This window comes from Trachypithecus francoisi, unplaced genomic scaffold, assembly GCF_009764315.1.
Source record: "Trachypithecus francoisi isolate TF-2019V2 unplaced genomic scaffold, Tfra_2.0 Lachesis_group10, whole genome shotgun sequence".
Lineage (NCBI taxonomy): Eukaryota > Metazoa > Chordata > Mammalia > Primates > Cercopithecidae > Trachypithecus > Trachypithecus francoisi.
The window spans coordinates 69366390-69389729 of NW_022681455.1; the positions used below are offsets into that span (position 1 = coordinate 69366390).

The 23340-nt window shown below is 34.7% G+C and overlaps 1 protein-coding gene across 49 annotated transcripts in view; it reads left to right on the plus strand.

The window, feature by feature from the left end:
* Window positions 1-23340, plus strand: part of RIMS1 (regulating synaptic membrane exocytosis 1) — a 519140-nt gene that overhangs the window by 440972 nt on the left and 54828 nt on the right. For 26 of the 49 annotated variants that reach the window (XM_033217605.1, XM_033217606.1, XM_033217608.1 and 23 more), the window contains one exon: window positions 6188-6423. The exons of 14 other annotated variants lie outside the window; for them this stretch is intronic. In XM_033217605.1, the coding sequence (XP_033073496.1) occupies window positions 6188-6423 (236 nt within the window). The remainder of the gene's footprint in view (window positions 1-6187; window positions 6424-23340) is intronic. 9 more of the 49 variants (XM_033217614.1, XM_033217607.1, XM_033217610.1 and 6 more) reach the window with 1 other exon arrangement.

Below are 23340 nucleotides of genomic sequence, written 5' to 3' on the forward strand. Positions count from 1 at the left end.
AGAACTGAAAGATAATAAATTTATGTTGTTTTAAGCCACCAAAAAAAATTACATAAAATTATGATATGTCTTAATACTGATGGCATCTTTGATTTGGCTGAATGTGTATAGATACTTTATCACCTTTTCCATTTAATGCTTAATTATTTCATACCAAATCATATGTGTAATTTATAATGTGGACCAAAGTGTTATTACTACCAGATCTCATTTTCCGTACCTATCAGTATGAGGTCCCCAAAATTCATTTCTTTTTATGGTTGATAATATTTTGTTATGTGGATTTAACACATTTTGTTTCTCTATTCATCAGTTGATGGGCATTTGTTTTGTTTCCATTTTTTGACTTTTGCTAATAATTTTCATATGAATAGTTCGTATATGTTTGTGTGGATATATGTTTTCAATTCTCTTGAGTATGTACTTAGGAATGGAATTACTGGATCATACGGTAACTCTAGCTTACCTGTATTTAAAGTGCCATCATATTTTCTGAAGCAGCTACATCACTTTACATCCCCATCAGCAATGTTGAGGGCTTTAGTTTCTCCTAATTCTAGTCAACCTTTGTTATTGTCTATTTTTTATTATAGCCATCCTAGTACATTTAAAGTAGAATATCATTATGGTTTTCATAAACCTGCTGTTAAGCCAAAATTATTAAACAACTATGCTATCTTCAAGAATTCACTTTGATTCTGCTGAGTTAGCAATTTTTTGAAAAGGGATTTTTCTTAAAAGGATAGCATTTTTAAAGTATTAGGGGTTCAGTTTCTTTCTTCTCTGGGGATTAATTCTCTGTGCTAGAGTTATTTAAGTACTTACTTGTACAGATCAATCAGAACAGAAGTTCTATCAAATTTAAAATACCATTCTACTATAAAGACACATGCACATGTATGTTTATTACAGCAGTATTCACAATAGCAAAGATTTGGAACCAACCCAAATGCCAATCAGTGATAGACTGGATAAAGAAAATGTGGCACATATACACCATGGAATACTATGGAGCCATAAAAAAGGGTGAGTTCATGTCCTTTGCAGGGACATGGATGAAGCTGGAAATCATCATTCTCAGCAAACTAACACAGGAACAGAAAATAAAACACCATATGTTCTTACTCATAAGTGGGAGTTGAACAGTGAGAACACAGGGAGGGGAACATCACACACCAAGGCCTGTTGAGAGGTGAGGGGCTAGGGGATGGATAGCATTAGGAGAAATACCTAATGTAGATGATGGGTTGATGGGTGCAGCAAACCGCCATGGCACGTATATACCTGTGTAACAAACCTTCATATTCTGTACATGTATCTCAGAACCTAAAGTGTCATTTAAAAAGCCCCCCCAAAAATCTTATGTACCCCATAAATATATATACCTAGTATGTACCCATGAAATTGAAAATTAAAACATTTTTTTAAAACAGAAGTATAAAAATAAAATACCTTGAGATCTAGTATTTGCTACTTGAACAACTATCCCTATGGTATACACAAAGTGAGAAATTTTTTTGTCACCAATTGAAAAGATTATTTTTTAGCAAACAGAACTAGCAGATTCAGTGTTACCACTCAGCTATAGGGCTAAAATTAACATAATAACCTAAGCCTAGACTTTAAAGGGTTTTTCTTCTTTCAGTGTGCACAATATATTTCTTGAGTGATGTGAGTTTTTAGTAGCATACAACAAAAAAATACACGCAAAAAGTCTACCAAACTAGATTTTCTGTTATCTGCCACCCAGCTTTCAATGTATTCCTGACATTGAAATCTGTTGGCCAGCCATCTGACAGATTTCACCCATAGGTAAATTCCCTATTGTTACTGCCACTAGTTGAGAAAGTATTATTAGTCATAAGCAATGCAGAATCAGAGCCAGTCTTGCCAAGAACCAGAACCAGAAAGAAACAAAACAAAACAAAATCAAAACATGCATAGAACCAGAGTCAGAAAAAAGAAAACAGAAAGAAGACTGTGCTGTTGCCTCTTGAGGTTAAATCTAGAAGCCAGGAAAAGGCACCCCTGGGCTTATAGAGCCCATGAAATGCCCTGCTTGGACAACACAGCTAATTGGCTTAAGTAGGGAGTTCATTTAAGTGTCTTTGGTGGAACTTCCAGTACTATCAGAATGTAATTCTCCAAATTAAATCAATAATCACCAGAAAAATAGCAAATATTGGAGTTTTAATTAATTAGTGAGAAAACCAACAGTATAACAAGCTGTTTCCAAAGATGATCCAAGAAACCCTTGTAATTTTATATATACACATATAGTTATTGGGGAAAAATGGAATACTAAAATTAGATTACTAAGTTAGATTCAGAACTGGATAATGTATTCTAAGTCAATGAAACTATGACTTACTGGTTATCCTCGCTAGGGCCAGATAGTAATCATTTGCCCTTTATTAGTTTTTTTTTTTCAAATTAACATCTAACTTTACAAAGAATATAAAATATTTGGACTATAATTATAAGTAAATACTAAGTCAAAATTTTATACTTCTGTAGACAGTCAAATGACCCTTAGGTGCTCTTGTTAGCCAGTGCACAAGCATGTTAGGGAATGCTCAAGAAAAGTGGCCAAGAAACCAATTTGGTTGGTTGGTTGGTTGGTTGGGCTTGTCTTACTTCCAAGATTGGATATTTTGTTCTTACTCTGAGCAGTTGGGTAGATGGTGCCTATGATGTGATATGGAAGACTGGAGAGGGAGTAGGTGTTTTGAGGAGTTGAACACTTTATGTTTGAGAGCCTTATTAGATATATCCAAGCAGATATGTCAGTTGACAGCTAGATATATAAATCTGGAATCCAGGGTTGAGTACAAGGTGCAGGAAAATAATTGGGATCTGCAACATATAGATAGATACTACATAAAGCTTGGAACCAGGTGAGACGTCTGTGGAGTTCGTTTCATGTGGAAGAATATAAGCCAAAGGGCTGGACATTGAGGAGCTCTTGCATTTAGTGATAAAAGAGGATCAAGGTCCTGCCAGTGAGGCACAAGTTTGGAAAATCCATTAGAATAAAGTATTTCAAGACAAGGGAATCAAATTCTTTGACAAATGCATGACATATTGAGAGGTCAAAAGGATTAGGACTGATGAAGTGACAGGATTTTGCTATGTGGAGTTATTGGCGACTGATAAGAGACGGTTTTAGTGAAATGTTGGGGACAAAGCCTGATTCAAATTTGTTCAGAAAAAGGAGGAGAGGATATATAAATAACTACTTCAGATTTTTCAGCAAAAAGTCTACAGGAAGAGGGGGGATCAAAAAGAAAGGAATTTTGTTTGATTTTTAAAGATTTTTAAAGATGGGTTATATCACAGTATATTTCTATACTGATCACTTTTTTTCCACTTCCTACTCATAAATCAATTCATTCAGCAATGGAAGGGGGACTGTAGCAGTTTTAGTGGTGCATAAAGTGCTTGCTGTTATAAAATATCAGAATCTTAATATAACCAGTACAAAATATGAAACCAAGGACCAGGAGACAACAGTCATGAAGCTAGAGAGAGTGAATAGCTTTATAAAGCAGAAAACCATAAGATGTGTCTTAAAGGATTCAGATATGTTTAAGTGATAGGAATAATTTTTCAAGAAACAGAAGCAGAACAAATGGAAGTTAAGAAATGGGGCAGTAGAAAGCACATTTGTGCTGTAATCTTCAGATTGATTAGATTAATCTGACTGATTAGATCCTCTGAACTGCCTCAATTAAAAGAAATGAAAATACCTTAAATGTTTTTTCATTGAATATTATATTATAGACTGTTTAGGAATCTACACATGTCCTCATAAAAGAATGCTTTTGAGCATCTAGACATATATTTTTTTGAGAAAAAAGCACCTCATATTTTATTCACCCAATCATTTTTCGTATAACTTAACCCCCTCCCAATGATAACACTTGTTATACATGTTTTTCTATGTTTTCCAGAACTTTTGTCAAAACTGTAGAATATTTCACTGCTAAAATTGGATATCCATGAAATAAACTTTTGACTCTTCCCAGCTCATCTTAAATTTTAATAATAAAATATGATAGCAGAGATTTCCCTATACTCTTAAACTTCTTCATAAAGTAAAGAACATTGCCCAGAATTTCACAATGGTATTTTTTTGTAGACTGATATTAGAGATAGAAATTTCAAGCTATAATAGAATTCCATCTTTATGGAAATAATGGGAAGAAAAAAGGGTACATGTTAATTCATACTTTCCTTTAAAGGTTAAAAAAAATCATCAGAAGAGAAGTTTTCAGTAACCATTGTGGAGAGTGTGCTAAAAAGATTGATGAGAGATGAGAAACCACTGCTTTCTCTGGTGTAGGCATTTGACTGAGCATGGACATTGTAACTATGAAATTGACCAAATCCTGACATTTCTGTAGATTCTCCAGCAGAATTCTGCAAGTAAAATAGTAAAGACAAGCAGATAGAGTAGCCTTAAGGATGGGTGGCATATTTAGCTAATGCATTCAAATATGTTGGTGAAGACACAGAAGAAATTGACCATAATATTTATCAGGAAAGAAAGTCTGCTGGAGTTGGGAATATAAATCCCACAGGAATCAGTTTGGGACAGATCATATATAATAATACTCTCATTTATGTCTCAAAAAATGTGCGTAAAATGCATAGCAAAATTATCAGATTTGCAAATGACTTTTAAAACTTTAGGTAATGAAAAACTGACTAGAATGCGTTGAAAGAATAAGAATCATTTATTATTATCAGAATTTCGATGTGGACAAGTTCAAGTAATGCAACTAAGTATTGAAAATTACAAATTGTCCTCATCAATAGAGGTCTCAATATTCAATTCACAATCCATGAAGGATCCTAAGGACCAGTCTTACCTCTTTTCCATAGCTTATAAACTCTCCTTCCTGATCTTACTCTCCCACCTTTCTGAATTCACCTCATACCAATTTCTCTCTCATTATATATATGACAACAGACTTGTTACATAATCCCAAGACTTTCTGTTTTACAATTTATAATCATATTAGGATTTATTCTGACTAACATATTAAATGTCCTCACTGTTAAAGATGCTATATCAGCTAGTGTGTATTTTGTAGTTCAAAACAAGAAGTAGAAAATGAAGAAGATCAAAATGGTAATAAGGGTCATATAATTAGTTTTTGCAAATGTTTTGAGGAAACAAAATTAAGAGGGTCATTTTAGATGTATCAAACCAGGTTTTTATTAGACAAAAATGTAGTGGTCTAGATGGATAATAAAGCTGCATATGCATTGTAATTTAAAAGGTTGTAAGAATCCTAACATCCATGCCCCCTGCCTGCTTGCCCTGCCTCTCCTCAACTCTCAGACATAGTTTACTTTGGCTAATAGAAAGGAGTTTTTCCCAGCTAACTTCTATGCTGCATAAAATAATTAACAATAATATATTCTTTGGGGAGAAAATGAATCTCTTCAGATAAACTTGTACAAGCCGGTAACATAGACAAGTTTTGATAGGAAAGGAAAAAAAAAAGAAATCAGCCTACCTCATGCGAGTGTGAGGCACTGAAAGAAGGAAATGAGGTGAAGAAGTTTGTGTGGAGAAGTGGAGCATGAGGGCACACAGGAGGAGAGGAAACTAATCCAAAAGTATTTTTTGTTGTTTTTGTTTTAGTTTTTGCTTTCTTTGCAGTCTTACTTAGACTCATTAAGCAAGATGTGTTAGTTATAATCCCAAAGGGAAATTAGAACAAATGCTCTTCATTTCTTAAGCCTCGTTATGTGGCACATTTAAAGAGTGTACATTTTAAAAAATATTTTTCTCTCTGCAATGTATATGAACTTTTCTTAATAATTGAAATATTTTAGTTTTTCTCTGGTAACATAGTAACTATACTATTTACAAAATTGGTCAGTAACATTCTTCTCCCCATGTATGGCATTTGTTGCACTTATTTTTATAATCTTTAAAAAGTTTATAAATTATTCCATGTTGAAATGGCATTGTTTTAAGCCATGTCTAGTAATAAATATTTTGCGGGTGGTGGTGTGATACTAAACTATTTGTAGGTGTAGAACCACTACTCATCTGCATTTTTCCCCTAAAAATATGTCTGGATTATTTCAAAATAAATTAGATTTAGCATTTCAGTGATGCTGACCTGTAATTTATGGATGCATATATGTTTTTACTTTGTAAATATAGTTCATTTACCCCCAAAATGCAAGGCAGACGGATGGGGACTTCAGGAAGAGTCATCATGAAGAGCACCAGTGTGAGTGGAGAGATGTACATACTGGAGCATAATGACGGCAGCCAGTCAGACACAGCTGTTGGTACAGTTGGAGCAGGTGGAAAGAAACGGAGATCCAGCCTTAGTGCCAAAGTGGTTGCCATAGTGTCTCGAAGGAGTAGAAGCACATCTCAGCTTAGTCAAACAGGTGAGTGATGTGAATTCAACCTAAACAACTCAATTCTTTATGGAGAGAAAAAGTTGATTTTCATACTATGGCTTGTGATGGAATTGTGGCATGTATTTGGTTCTTCTTTGAAAAGAAAATTTATTTTTATGTCTCTGAAAATCTGCTAAATTTATGGGTTTACTTTTTCTGTACAGCTGTCTTCACAAGGTATCACTTTTAAATCTAAAGTGGACAGATTTTTTAATTTAAAAAATTAAGGTCATATTTGCAAACATGCAAGGAAATGCAAAGAAGTATTAAACATCCAAATTTATTTACATGCAACAAAAGCAACAGGGTTCTCTTTTTCAAAATGTTCCATAATTCAATTATTTATTTTTGGCTACATCTATACTTTTTATAGAAAAGAAGGTCAGTTGTGCAACTTGACATATACTCTTCAAGGTACTGTATAAATATAATAATTGAACTGTACTTGTTATAGTTTCAATATCAGTAAAAACCCAGCAGTGATTTTTACTTTAGAAAAATGGGTCAGTGGTTTTATACAAAGAATAATGTTTTAATACGAATATGTGTTTCAGATATTTTCTGCTGCTTATAAATTTAAAAGCATAATGCCCTAAAGGTATATATTTAAAAAGCAAATACAAAAGGGAGGGTGGCTATTTTTGTATTGTAAGATATAACAAAACACTGCTTAAAATTACATAAAATTGGTCAGACAGGTTAGACTATTCATTACTATGCTCAATATTATGTAAAATCAACGGTAAGTGAAATATTGATGCGATTTAAATAGTCAGCAACTGTTTTTCCTCTTAAAACCAACATTGGTTCCATTTTCTATTCCTTAATAGCAAGAACCTTATCACAAAATTTACTTATACCAAAAAGCTTTTCACAAAATCCTTTTTATGTCTCACTCATCATTCTGGAAATTACCTATTTTAAATTATTCATTCTACTGGATATATTGGCAAATAAATTAGAAGTAGGAAATTTGAGTCATGTCTTAAAATTACAGGATTAGAATGAACCTAAAATAGATAGCATCCCTGTGATGGATCTGCATCTTTGCTCTTCCAGTCAGATGAGCTGTTCTATCTGTTATGGAGAATTATTTGTCTTCTTTAGAGTCAGGTTCCTTTACAGTAAGTATAAGAGGCATTTTTCGTTTGTATTGTTTCTTTTGTTTAATTTTTTTATCGTGGTGCTTCCTGGTTTTTGGTGTGTATGTGTGTGTGTGTGTGTGTGTGTTTATACTTTAAGCTCTGGGATACATGCGCAGAAAGTGCAGTTTTGTTACATAGGTATACATGTGCCGTGGTGGTTTGCTGCACCCATCAACTCGACATCTACATTAGATATTTCTCCTAATGCTATCCCTCCCCTAGGCCCCCACCCGCTGACAGGCCATGGTGTGTGATGTTCCCTTCCCTGTGTCCATGTGTTCTCATTGTTTAAGTCCCACTTATGAGTGAGAACATTTGGTGTTTGGTTTTCTGTTCTTGTGTTAGTTTGCTGAGAATGATGGTTTCCAGCTTCATCCATGTCCCTGCAAAGGACATGAACTTATCCTTTTTTATGGCTGCATAGTATTCCATGGTGTATGTATGCATAGTATTCCATGGTGCCACATTTTCTTTACCTGGTCTATCATTGATGGGAATTTGGGTTGGTTCCAAGTCTTTGCTATTGTGAACGGTATTGGAATAAACATGTGTGCATGTGTCTTTATAGTAGAATTATTTATAATCCTTTGGGTATACACCCAGTAATGGGATTGCTGGGTCAAATGGTATTTCTGGTTCTAGATGCTTGAGGAATCACCACACTGTCTTCCACAATGGTTGAACTAATTTACATTCCCACCAACAGTATGAAAGTGTTGCTATTTCTCCACATCCTCTCCAGCATCTGTTGTTTCCTGACTTTATAATGATTGCCATTCTAACTTGCTTGAGATGGTATCTCATTGTGGTTTTGATTTGCATTTCTCTAATGACCAGTGATGATGAGCTTTTTTCCATATGTTTGTTGGCCACATAAATGTCTTCTTTTGAAAAGCGTCTGTTCATATCCTTTGCCCATTTTTTTGATGGGGTTGTCTTTTCTTGTAAATTTGTTTAAGTTCTTTGTAGATTCTGGATATCAGCCCTTTGTCAGATGGATAGATTTTTATTGGTTTTGAAGTAATTATTTACAGCATGAGGTGGCGGAGAAGGTTTTGACCACCAGATTTCAAAATACTTAGATGAAATGGAAACATTATTTGATGTCCTTGAAGGAAACCAGTGCTTCCTATGTGAGAGATTGTAAGTTTGAGAGTTAGTTTTTCTTCTTCCCTCAACTTTCCAGTCTGTCTTTTTCTCTCTTTTTCTCTTTCTTCTCCCTCTTTACGCTCTTTTCCTCTCTAGCTAGCTAGTACCCTATCATTCATTACTTGAGCATAGTTTTCTTATGAAACACAACAGTAATTTTGCATAAAAACTATTCTTGTGGCTCATCTTTGTATTAATAGGTAATGGGTTCAAATTATTGCCATTAAAACACTTAGTCTCTTTGCTTTTTTCATTTGTGTTTTATCTCAGTTATGGTCAGATGTTGACATCAAGTAATATCTTCCTTCCCAGAAGTTGTGTTGTTAATAACTTCATGGAATATCCTCTTTTCAGAGATTAGATTGCAATGTACAGGTGCAAAAAGGAAATGGGATTATGAAGCCAAGATACCAAAATATGTAGTTCTGTTCCAAAGTGACTCAATGAATGAACTTTGACTTCTCTCTACAACTCAGTTTTTTTATATAATGATGGGTTGAATGGGATGTTCTCCTGTGGACTTTCTATGTGTAAAATTTTATGCTTCTCTTTCTACATAATAATTTTACCTTTCATTTGATAGCCTATCCTTAGGTTTCAATCTTCTTGATCTTTCTAAAGCAAGTGACAAATGTTGATAACCCTCAGTTATCACCCCTCTTTGTTTTAGTGCATAACCTGATATTTCTCTTTCTTAGGACTTCCACTAATGATTTTCCCCATTAATTTAATTGTGTTTCATCTCTCCTACAGAGATTTAACAAAATTCAGAATTATTCTAAGAAAGGTTCGTTTTTATTGCTTCAGCTTCTGCATTGACCATGAGATCTGAATTTCTGGATTCCTATTCCCGCATGAAATATTACTTAATTTTAATCTCCCATAAGAAAGCCCATCTTAGATGTCTCTCTTTAAACAAGTTCGGATTCTCTTAATTTTCAGCCCTTTCTTTCAATATAGATAGAAAGGGTATGAAGTAGTAAAGAATGGCAAATGTTAAGAAAATGTTCCCGAGCCAGAAATATTTTGGAACTGAATGAAGCTCTAGGTAAACTGCAGGTTGGGTTTTAAAATGTAAAGTTTTTCATCTCTGCTGGTTTTAGTGGCTCAGCCTGTGTAATGTAAGGAATTGTCCCCTCACTCATATACTAACTGTATAATATTCCGTACAATATCCTGTATCTTCTCCTCACTTGAAAATGAAAACATTATTGGGAAGGTTCTACAAAACTGTGCAAAGTCATTTCTAAATACACTTTTGAAATTATACTAATCAGTTTCATAAGAATGATAAGTATTCATGTATCCAAGTGGATAAAAATAATATATCTACACTTCTAGAGCTTTTTCCATGCTCTCTTAAGTTATGTTTGTATGAGTGTATACAGTTTCGCTCCTTCATTGGTCACAAGAAACTTATGAAATGTTTTTGTTCCCATTTTAAAGTTGAAGACACTAAGACTTAGAGGGATTGGGTAATTTTCCCAAGGTCTCATAACTGATTGGGCCTGAATTTAAACCCAGGCGACCTGGTGCCAAAGCCCATGCTTTTAACCACTTTGCAAAGAGAGAGAGAGAGAGAACAAGCACATTTGAGATTTTGAAATAAGTTGAAGCATTTGTTGAGCATCTTTGTGGTTAGTATATGCTAGGCATCATGCCAGGCACTGGGATAAGAGCTAGGGATAAAGGGATGGCGTACTGTTCCTGCTCTCAAGGATATCACAGTATCGTAGAGCAAATCACATATGAATATTTCAGCTCAGAAAAGACAATTATATTAAATACAAGTGTCAGAGTAGTAGAACAGAAGCACAGGAAAGGACGAGACTCATTCCGAGAGGCTTTCTTGAAGAAGTAAAGCCTGAGCATAAAAACACAAATAAATCAGGATGAGTACACAAGGAAGGACTTTGCACAACAGAGGGAAGGAGTACATTGATTAAATGTTGAAAATGATGCCTTGTTTCCTGGGATATGAAAAAGGAATCTGTGTGAAACTTAAAACTATATGAAATGTTTCTCTAATTCCCATGGATACCTCATCTCAGGACAGATCTCAAATCAAATAAGCTTCGTACAACTGAGACTATGATTTCTAATAGAACTTTTAGCTCTTATGAAGAAAACATCTGTAAATGTAAAATATCAGCTTTATAAACTAGAAATTACTCAATTTACTTTAACTTGTACTATTGGGTAACTATCTGCAGTACTATCCCAGGCACAGTGGGTGTTTTAAAAATAGAAGTATCATTTACAGTGGAAGGAAATCACACCTGAAATACACACGAACCAACGAACAAAATGAAAAAATGTAAAGTAAAATGCCAGAAATAATAAAATCTAGTTCTATTTATATATGTTATCAAAGGTAGTGGGGAGAAAAATGGGTCAAGGATCTAAGTCCCTAGGATGAGGGCACATGCAGAATTGGTAGATGATTTGTTCTAACCATTTAGTAAAATTATGTATTATATCATTAACAGCTGAGCATACTTTGTTAGAGTAATATCTTTTCTCCAAATACTGACAAGATGTTGATGTTTATATTCTAACTATGGAAAATATTACAGGACTCTTTCACAATTTTCAAACAGTTGTCAATTATGATGTAGTATGAATGTATTAAAAATCACTTCTATGCTTCTTTAGTAATAAGTATTCTGTACCTTTCCAATATTTTTCCACTATCAAAGTTTATTTCTCCCCTGTGCAGATCCTTTCCTTCAAAACCCTATTCAAGACCCTCTAACTCCATATGCTGTCCCCATTATTTCAACAGTTTGTTTTTCTGAGTTCCTAAATTGAGCTCTCTGACTTCACTGTCAACTTGCTGCCCATTCCACTCTCCATTTTGTCATTCATTTCAGCTCCCTCTCTCTAACCATCTCTATCTTAATTCCCCTTCACAATTAGATTTGCACACAGTTCTTGTCATGGGTGGGAAAGGCTAGAACAGGAGATACTCTGGGGTGGAGCCCAAGGGAATAGAGCTAGAAGGTACACAATGGGTTAGAATGACGCTGCCTTCACCATCCCTAAAGTCTGTTCATATGCACGGTGCTGGGGCTGGCAAGATGGATAAATAGAGGTAACTCTTAGGAACTTTTCTTCAGGGAGCTTAGCATTAGAAAGGAAAGAGATCAAATGTAGCAGTTCTCTTTTCTTTGATTCTACCAACATTTATTAGCACTTTTCATGTACCAGACTCTGTAATTGAGGGAGTAGTAGGAGTAAGAGGTGTGTGTGATGTGTGTGTTCATGCATGTTTCTGAACAAAGGAATCTGATCATTTTTCCGAGTGAAGAGTGGATATAACACCTCTAGATGGAGAGATTGAAAGATATGATACAAATAATTTTAATTGTGCAAAGTTCCAGAGAACAGAGGCGATAATTCAAGAACACAAGTTTATTCTCGGAGACAGAGAAGGTTGATTTTGTTTCCCTGAGTATGATAGAAAAGAGGAAATGGCTGAAATACAAAGGAATATTGCAGTGAGAATATTGAAAGCTGAAGGAGCTTGAGTCAGAGGCTCCTTGATCTTCTCAGTGCAAATGAGGTATTAACAAATGGAGAGAGTGAGGATATAGGGTGAGCTATGTTGGAAGAAATTAATTGATATGATTAAAATCCTGCTGAGCAGCACTTACCCAGCTAAGTTTGGATAATGCAAGTCATCTGGAAAATAACTTTAAAAAAACATTTATCAGGGGTCAAGGCCTCCCTTGCAGGTATCTGGTTCACATTAGCTGTTCTTTTGTCCTTCAAGATTGTCATCCCCTGCCTTTGTGCATCTCCAGTGTCCTTGCCAAGGTGTCTGAAATCACCATAAGATTCTTTGAGAATATATTGCCACATTCTTTAAGACTTTGAGAAAATATCTGGTTAAGTCTAGATTCTTAAGCCCATTTTAGTGATTCACCTGTCTTGGGCTGCTATTTACTGTTTAGTCTGACTTTCTAGCATGCGTATTATCATTCTTATTGGAGAAAATTGAAGCTCTGCTCTTTCATTCTTATCTGTTAATATTGTGTCTTCCCAAGAAATGAGAAAATCTTACTCTTTTCTTCTTCTTCTCTTCTTCTTCTTCTTCTTCTTCTTCTTCTTCTTCCTCTTCTTCCTCTTCCTCTTCTTCTTCCTCTTCTTCCTTCTTCTTCCTTCTTCTTCCTTCTTCTTCCTTCTTCTTCCTTTCTTCTTCTTCTTCTTCTTCTTCTCTTCTTCTTCTTCTTCTTCTTCTCTTCTTCTTCTTCTTTCTTCTTCTTCTTCTTCTTCTTCTTCTTCTTCTTCTTCTTCTTCCTTCTTCTTCTTCTTCTTCTTCTTCTTCTTCTTCTTCTTCTTCTTCTGTTTTTTTTTCTTTTTTTGTGGTCTTGAACTCCTGGCCTCAAGTGATCTTCCTGCCTCAGCCTCCCAAAGTCCTGGGATTACTGGCATGAGCCACCTCACCCGGCTCACTTTTTCTTAATATGGCTCTAAATGGCTTTTTTTTTTTTTTTTTTTTGCCTTGACAATTTATTTCTAGGAAATTAAATAATTCTTTCATTCTAATCAAGGGAATGAAGGACTTCAGGAGGTCCATAGTGGAGTTCAAAACTATATGGAGTTCACTATTCTACAAGATTATACAGACAATAAATATAAATATTCTAAGGTGTTTTAGGTAGATTTATAGATGTTAGATTTCACAATGGGTTAATAAGTGTTTATGAATTTCCAAGGCATATCACTAACTTCTCAAGATGAAATCATACATAGAAACTATCGAAATTTTCCTTGTTCTACTGTCAAGAAATGAATAATATACACTGAAATAACTGTAACTCACATCTAAAGGGATAGTGCTTGAATAAGCTAATTTACAATGAGTTCAAGGTATTATTTTAAAATTCTTATTGTCTTTAGACAATAATTATGCCAATAAATATGCAAAATATTAAATCTCCTTCTGTTAATTTTTTCCAGTTTTATTACCCAAAAGTTACACAGGTAATGCAAGTCATGAAATAAATCAATAGAGAACCTTTCTGGATAGCATACTTTATTTACCTTGGGAAAATGGATGATACTTGCCTTAGGACTTATTTTTCTCCTTCTAACCAATACAGTTTACCAAAATATTCTCTGTATTTTAAATCTGGTATGGCTTTGTGAAGACTCTCTGCCTTTTCTCCTAGAAAAATAATGTTATGGCTGCAGGGAAGGAAGGCTAAGGTAGTGTCTTTGAACATTCTAAGAAATGTTTTCTTGGCTCTGCTGGTTATTAACAATATAAGCCAAAAATTCTTACAAAGGATGTTGGCCCTTCCAAAGTTTCAGAAACTGAAAGCTACTGTGGATCAAAATATTGCCGAAATCTAAATTCCTTATTCATGCCTTATTGCCTCATTTACTTGATTCATTTAATGGCACAATAAAAACATTCCAAAGAACGTAATGTTTCATGTTCTTTGTTTCCTGAACACAAAATCATGGTGCCAGAAATGATTCTCAAGTCGGCAAAACCATCAAATGAATGTAAGCATGGATTCTTTTATTTACTGTTGCTGTCTGCCTTAGGAATTCACTACTGTTAATAGAGATTCAATTCAGCTAAAGTAACTCATCTTCTGAAGAGATGCCCTAATAAGGATTAGTATTTTCAAACATACTCCAGCTGGTCTATGTTTGTTCTTTTCCTTGCTCTGAAATATAAATTTTGAGTTTGGCTAAGATGTAGATATACTTTTAGGTTGGCTTGGCAGAAAAAAGTTATTGATTTCAGTGGAATTAATTTTTATAATTAATTTGTATTTCAGGATTTGGAAGAGGAAAGGAAACTAAATTTATTAAGTGCCTTCAAAACACAACACTTAGCACTAAAATAATTACACATGGTGATATTTTTCACTATACTAAGATAATTGTTAAGCATGAGATCAGTTTCAGAATAGGTGTCACAAAACATTTCAGGCAGCTAAAGATGTAACAAGAAATGTGTCTGATTGTTTTTAAGATGACTAATTTTAATATATCCTTATTTAATTCAGAGTGTTTTTTTAAAATAGAAAGTTTTGTGGATTTATTTTACTAATGATTTTCACATTTTAAGTACAGAAAGGCAAAAAGTAGATATATAAAACTCCTGTGGTATCACCACTAATTGCAAAGTCAGTGTGAAAATGATAGTTTATTATTGGATAATCATTCTATGCATTTGTATTATTAATATTGATAAAACCATTAGCAATAATAGTTGTGATTTACTGAGCAATTACTACATGCCAGCCAGTGTTTTAATTTTTTTTTTTTTTTTTTGAGACGGAGTCTGGCTCTGTTGCCCAGGCTGGAGTGCAGTGGCCGGATCTCAGCTCACTGCAAGCTCTGCCTCCCAGGTTCATGCCATTCTCCTGCCTCAGCCTCCCGAGTGTTTAATTTTTTATGTGTGTTAATTCCTTCAATTCACAAAAAACAACCATGAAATACTATTATTATTCCCATTTTACAGGTTCCATGACATGTCTGAGGCATCACAACTCTTAACACTTGAAGTAGAGCTTATGTTCTTAACCACTTTACTATAATCCCATTCCAACTGTATGTACACACAGAGAGAAGCCTTTTTGATATAGATTTTTTAAACAACCATAGCTTTATAATATTTAATTTTGTTCTATAATATTGCCTTTTTCACTTTAAAAAAATGTGTATTTAAGACCGCTTAGTACACCATCATGGGATGCTTGTACTAGGGTGGAACTGGAAGGAGCTTAGAATTATGTCTTAGAATAAACAGTCTTTTGTGTCTGAGCATTTGGGCAATAGGGAGGAGAGGAATATTAGAGATAAGGGTACGTGATGTTGCCATTTACTAAGAGGTTGATTGTGGGAAAGGACCACATTTGCCAATTCTGGCCATGTTGAGCTTGGGACTATCATTGGAAATGTGTTTTAGGCAATTTGAGGATCAACAACATAGAACTGGCAATTGAAATTAATGAAGTTATTTAGGAAAGAAGTATAAAATACAAATAAAGAGGATCTAGAAGAGACTCCTGCAGAAAACAAAAAGGTAAAGGTCCTTTTTTAGCTGCCAGTTTCACAACTCGAATATGGAAGCATAAATGGTACCTACCTCAGAAGACTGTTGTGAAGATTAAATAAATTTTTTAAACAGTTTAGCAAAGTAGCTGACACATGGCAAGGGATCAGTAATAATAGCAGTTTTAATAATTCTAGGGAACCAAATACAAGGGTAAGTAGATAAAGAAAAGGTATCAGTAACATCGTTCATGAATGGTAGTCAGGGGCAGATTAATCCAGCTAATATTTTTATCTGTTCATTACGTGTAATTAATAGAATACAAGAATAGAATCTTAATATCTAACGCTTGAGTTCTTCTAAGTCGGTATTTCTCAAAGTTCCTCCAGTCAAATCCACTTTGAGGATCTGGTGAAATCTGTCAGTCCTAGCCTCAGTAAATTGCACTTGTTCACTTACACCACCGTGTAAACAAACATGAAAGATGTTTATGAACTCCCAGAAGTATGTTCATCCCAAATTAGGCATAATCTGCCAGACAGAAATACAAGTTTTCTATTTGCCAGTTCCCTCCCCTCTGCTCTGTTACTCAGCCTTCACTCTGTTAGGTTAGAGGTCACCAAAGTCTGGCTTAGAGCCTGGTTTTTAGGGCCCATGTGAGAATAAATATTTTTATGTTTTTTAAGTGGTTGAAAAAAATGAGAATAATATTTTGTGATATGTGAAAAGTCTGAGAAATCGAATTTTTATGTTCATAAGCAGTTTTATTGAAATACATCCATGTTCATTCATTTACATGTTATCTGTGGCTACTTGCATGCTACAAAGTCAGAGACTGCTTAATCCACAAAGTTAAAAATATTTACTGTCTAGTCCTTTAAGGAGAACATTTTTTAAGGTCTGCTCTAAGCCAGCAACTTAGTGCCTGCAATGCAGAAGAAGATATTAGTAAACAATAATCATTTCTTTTTTTTTTTTTTTTTTTTTTTTTGAGACGGAGTCTTGCTCTGCCACCCAGGCTGGAGTGCAGTGGCCGGATCTCAGCTCACTGCAAGCTCCGCCTCCTGGGTTTACGCCATTCTCCTGCCTCAGCCTCCCGAGTAGCTGGGACTACAGGTGCCCGCCTCGTCGCCCGGCTAGTTTTTTGTATTTTTTTAAGTAGAGACAGGGTTTCACCGTATTAGCCAGGATGGTCTCGATCTCCTGACCTCGTGATCCGCCCGTCTCGGCCTCCCAAAGTGCTGGGATTACAGGCTTGAGCCACCGCGCCCGGCCAACAATAATCATTTCTATCATTGTTCTCTGCTTCTCAGAGTCAGGAGTTAATTTACCCTACTTCCATGACTTTGTTTTTTTCCATATACCTGTCATGTTTACATTTATACCATATATCTGTTGATATCTCTTGTTAGACACAGTGATTCTCAGAATGAAGACTTATGCCCCCATAGTTAAGGCTCTTTATATCTTCAACTTTGCACTAAAATTGATACCTGGCTTAGCTGTTTACATAAAGTAGTAAAAGCACATCACTCAACCCTAATTTTCCCAGTTGGGGCTCAAGGACCATGTCTGTGATTTCAGTGATTGTATCCCAGTATATAGCACAAAGCCTGTACCACATACAGAGAAGTTTTCTAGAATGAAAGAAACTTTTGGAAGAGTTTTCTGTATTCCCTCTCTTTCTGCACTGCAATCTGAATTCTGTTTATTCAATTTCCCCAAACCGTCCTTAGTAGATCACAGAAAGTTTATAGATAGGAACTTATTTTAGTAATTTAACTTATGGTGTAGGCCACAGGTATTGTGCACATGTGAAACCAATGTGATGTATGTAACAAAAATATTAGTAAAAAATGTCCACTTTTATTTGACATGAGCAAATGATTCTTATTTGTGTTCCATCTCTCAAATGTGTAACTTCATTTCTTTCTGTGCTTCAGACCTGTCTTCCTGGGGTTCACGAACACAAAGCATCTTTCTTTGTGCCTCTGCAAGTGCTTTACCCAGAAAATTCTTAATCTTTCAGTTTGTCTGTCAAAATCTTTCTCTTCATTCAAGCCCTACCCAAATTTCAACTTCCTACCAGGACCAAAAGTAATTTTCTTAAGTCTCATAAGACTTTTGGGGAGTTCTCATGTGGTACTGTTTACATCTGTAGAATTCATGTCACAAGATGAACTCCGAAGTAACTCAAGGGTAATGACCATGCAACAAGTTTTTTCTGGTCTTTCACAACAGTGCATTTAATGCAGAAGAATCTTGATAAACATCTGTTAGACAGGTGAATATGATGTTTGCTCAGTCAAAGCATAAGGCTCAGATGGTAATTGATCACATCATGGTATAATATTTCATTTAACATTGTGACAAGCAAACTTCTTAGTGGGTAAATTTTTCTTCTATGTTTGGTTTGTTATTCCTAGGAAATAAAATCATCTTTTTTAAGTTGTAACAAGTACAGCTGACTCTTAATGCGGTTTGAACTTCGCAGGCCCGCTTATTCACAATTTTTTTTGTCAACCAAATGCAAAGCCAAAATAAAGTATCCATGAGAATTATTATAGAAACCTGCATACGTGGAGGGATAGCTTTGATTTTGGTATACATAGTGGTCATCCTGGAGTCAATCCCCAACGTTTACTGTCGATGACTGTAGAAGTGATTTGTCTATTACTTTGCAACCTCCCTTTTCCTTTCTTTCTCTTCTTTGCTTATTATATCACTTCAAAAACACCTGAACATTGCTCTTGATACATTTAACCAGTTAATTCTACCTTATTGTTTTTAAATATTAACTCTTTTATAAGCAAGAATAAATAATTATCATTTTAAGATTTTGATTTTTTTAATAGATTCAGAGGGTAAATTTGCAGGTTTGTTACATGGGTAAATTGCATAATGGTGAGGTTTGGGCTTCTAGTGTACCCATCACCCAAACAGTAAACACTGTACCCTATAGGTCCTTTTTTTCAGCACTCACTCCCTTTACTGCCCTCTCCCCCTTTTGGAACCAGAATTGGTGCTGATTTAACTATTTTACCATTACAGTAAATGTCAAATAAAGTAATATTTTATTAGAAAATCATTGAAAGATAAAAATGTACATTTATGAGGAATAATAGTGATTGATAAAGATATTAATTACATGGTGGTCATCCTGGAGTCAATCCCCAGCGTTTACTGTCGATGACTGTAGAAGTGATTTGTCAACATTCTTTTACATCATTTATAAAAGGTTTTTTAACCTTATGAAAATACTTAAGTATTTAAGCAAAAATACCCAGATTGTTTGGAAATCTTCTTTTGTGGGGCATAGGGCCAGAGGAGGCTTGTGAATAAAGGATCTGCTGTAACTGATTTTCAGGTAAGCTAGTGAATTCTTACTTGGGAAACAAACCTCTGATATTGAGCCAGTACATTGTGATACTCATTCCAAAATCATTTATACTGTAAAGATTCTTTTCTTACAACCAAAGAATGTGGTACACACAATGGTTAGTCATAGTTTTAGTGAAGCTTAACAGACTTTATGTTCTAGGTCTACAAGGAGGTAAAAAACATTCTGTATTCCAGATTCAAAGTCAGTGCCATAGCATGTTTTTGTAAATGGAAATACCATACTTATTTTCTCTTATTTGAAACTATGAAGATTCTGGCAAGTAATCAAATAGTAAATAATTATACTACACTTAGGAAAGTTTCAACTGAAAAAGATTAAAACTTATTTGTAATAACTAAAGTTACATTTATAAATAGGCATATAGTTGCATTGAAACACTGCTATATCTAGTGATGTAATTATGTAAAAGTATATTAATTGGGAAACATAAAAAATTAATTAACACATATTAATATTTTTATCACTCTGAATTTGAAACTGTAAGAATGAATCTTTGACCTGTCTACCGGCATTATTGAAACTGAAGATGGATGTAAATCCTCTAATGAGGAAGGGTTCTTTAAAGGAAAGGGTATTGATTAGAAACCTACCGGAAAGGGTTGATTAGAAACCCACAGGAAAAATAAAGCCAAAACAAAGTTAATCATCTTTAGGTCATTTAACCTGCTGCTGAAAATGCTAGTTCCTGCTTATAGTTTCTACCTTGATAAATATACTCAACCTATTGTTCAATTGTTTTTAAAAAGGAAAAAAAAACCAGAAGAGTCATTTTAAGAAATTATATACAATTTATGGAGATTTATAATTAGTGTAAGATTCTGTGATCTTCTGCTAATCAAAGAAGAAAACATACTAGTTGTCATAGGTATTGGAGACTTATTGAGAAGATTGTTGTAAACAGCAAGGAAAATAGTACGAAAAAATTACCTTTGAAGTAAAAATTTATTCTCAATTCTGTTCTCTGGCTTTCTATAATACTTAATAATTCCATCTTCTCATGGATCATTCTTTATTGTCTCTTTCAAAGCACAGCTTGAAAAGTATATTTTTGTGGGAAAAAATATTTAATAAATCACATAATTAATTTTAAAAATCTAATTTTTATACACAGAAAAAAGGAAGGAAAAAAGGCTAAATTCAGATATTTTGATGTTGCAGTAAATGTGTTGACCATGATAATAAAGCATATTTTTTCCAGAGCTGCTTGAATTTGCTCTAAGTGCAATTGTAAGCATTGACTTTAATTTCTAAGAGTTTTGTGGCTTCAGTGATGAGTCCCTTGGTGCCTAAATCAAAGTGGCTCTATAATAAGTGAGCTCTGTTGGCTCCTTTCTGCTGATGGCACTGGAGGCAACAGCATGTCTTCCAGAGGCCTCTGCCTGTGCTTTTCTCTTCTCTTCATATTCAGCATGTCCTAGATTCACTGGCCCAGATAGCACAATAGCAGGCAGCTTTTTACTCTGTAAATGGCTTAGTGACATTATTTAAAGTAATGCCAGTTGTCTATTCTTTTGTTCTGCTTTTATATTTTCATAGTTGTCACTCACTGCATACCCTTTGGCTGAAGCATTTGAGAAGAGCCTATGCCCTTTAGAACTTGGCACTGAGCACTGTTTATGGTACATAAGAAGTAAAAGCATTTTTCTTGCCCTGGAGTTATTTACAAGCTCATTTACTAAGTAGTGTATCAACAGGCAAAGAGAGATCCTCTCTTTATGGAACTTCAGCTTTTACAAAGCCCTTTAATGCTCACCAGCTCATGAGTGCAAAATTATTGAAAGCTTTTAAAATAAAAGACTGATTAGATTGGGAAAGATTAGGAATGTATTAACTAAGGAAGGCTTCCTGAAGAAAATGACATTTAAAGTAAAATATAAATATCTGCTTTTTATTCCTCAAAGTTTCCATAAATTTTAATATGTTCTTAATAATTCACTTTCTTCTCATCTAAAACAAAATTGTGAGAATTAAATACAATTTTAAAGGAGCATAAATATTTCATATTTTATATACATGGCATATGAAATGTAATTTTTTAGAGAATCTGTTTTTAGTAACATATCATATTGCATTTATCTTATTTATTCTTAGTTGTATCCTACTCACCTCCCCAAGATGTAAAAAAAAAAAAAAAAGGCCATTAGTTCTGTTTTAAGCTTTACCTTTGTTTCCACCATTAAATCTTCAAGTCAGCACTGCCTGAAACCAGCAATCATTTTCCACTGAACTTAAATGGCTACTATTTTTGTTTTCACTCATCATTGACAGTCAGGTTTAGGTGATGCCAAACATTTATTTCATTCATTCCACAGATAATGATCAAGTGGCAAATAATTACTAATAAGAATGGCTAAAAGTTGTTCAGCCCATGTTATGTAACTGGTCCTTTGTAAGGCTTATAATGTGTAGTGTCATGTTTAACCCTGTCAGCAACCCTATGACATTGATACGAGAGACTGTGACACAGAACTCTGAATATTGGCTGGATTCTTCAAGGAAAACACAGAAGCTGACAGAAGTTAAGTCACTTAACCATTGTCACGCAGCTAGTAAGTGGCAAAGAAATAATTAGAATTTTAGTCTGTGCCTGTAGCCTCAGTGCTTAACCACTATACCATATGGCTTCAATATGTTTAAAGTGCCATTACATACTAGTTAAATGTATAACTGTCTGTAAATATCCAGAATCTCCAGTGTCAGTGGTGAGCATTTTGTCATTTATAACCAGAAAAGTATTTAATTTGGACTTCATTTTTTTACAAGGAGAAAATTATAACGTGTATCTGTATAATTTTATACCCTAAGACTAAGCTGAAGCACACCACTATTTTTTCATCTTCAGTGATATGCCTCACTTTATTAGTCCCATTTACTCATCAGGAAACTGAAACATAGAGAGGCATGTAACATGCCTGAGTTCACATCTTAAGGGCAGAGCTGGAATTTGAATCCAGCAGTTGCGCTACAGAGTCTATGCTCTAAATGGGGTATGTCATTGAAGTTGGCCAAGGAGGTGGCACTGTCAGTGAGCCTTCTGACTCTGCAACCATTTTATGTACAACCATGCCAGCTTCTAGATAGACTATGCTAAACTGTTCAGAATGCTTCTGTATACTTACAAGAAAACTGGATTCATTTGTTCTGCTTATTTAGCTAATTCACTCATCCACAGGGATAAGCCTAATTGTAGATATTAATAAAGGCTGGGTTTATCAGGTACATACACTGAGTCGTACTGGCAAAATTCTAGCACTTTGAAACAGGTACCATTATTATCATCATTTTATTTAAATAAGGAACCTAAAGCTCAGAAAGATTAATTTGCCAAGGATCACATAGCTAATAACTGCTACACACAGCATTTGTATGGTAGAATTTATTCTTAGCCATCATACTATTATATCATCCCCAAGTAATTTGATATATTAGGTAACAGAATTCTAGTTTCTATACAGCTTTACCCTAAATGTATAAAGGCTCACATTTAGTAAAATTATATTTTTTGTTAATTTAATAATTTGAGGCAGATGCTTGTGGCAGGTTATCAACTCTCCTCTGTGCAGTGGTTCAGGTGCCCAGGTTCTTTACATGTTATGCATTTTTGTCATTCAAATCCATATTGCAAAAGTATGAAAGGGAAATGGAGAACATCTATCTGACTCCTAAAAGTCTTGTTCTAGAAGCATCACATGTCATTTATATTAATGCTCTATTAATGACAGTGAATCACATGACCAAGCCTAGATGCTAGGGATGGGTGCTGAGAAATACAATCCGTGACTTAGCAACCACTTACTATGAATTGTTTACCTGGAAAGGGGAGAAACCACTAACTGACTCTCACACACACAACTTGAAAAGACTTTCATTATAAATAATGAAATCATTTGAGAGTTTACGTTGTTTTTTTTTTTTTTTAAGATGCAGTTTCAATCTTGTTGCCCAGACTGGTGTGTAACAGTGCAATCTCAGCTCATTGCAACCTCCACCTCCCTGGTTCAAGCAATTCTCCTGCCTCCTAAGTAGCTGGGATTACAGGCGACCAGCACCACGCCCGGCTAGTTTTTGTATTTTTAGTAGAGATGGGGTTTCACCGTGTTGGTCAGGCTGATCTCAAACTCCTGACCTCAGGTGATCCACCAGCCTCAGTCTCCCAAAGTGCTGGGATTACAGGTGTGAACCACTGC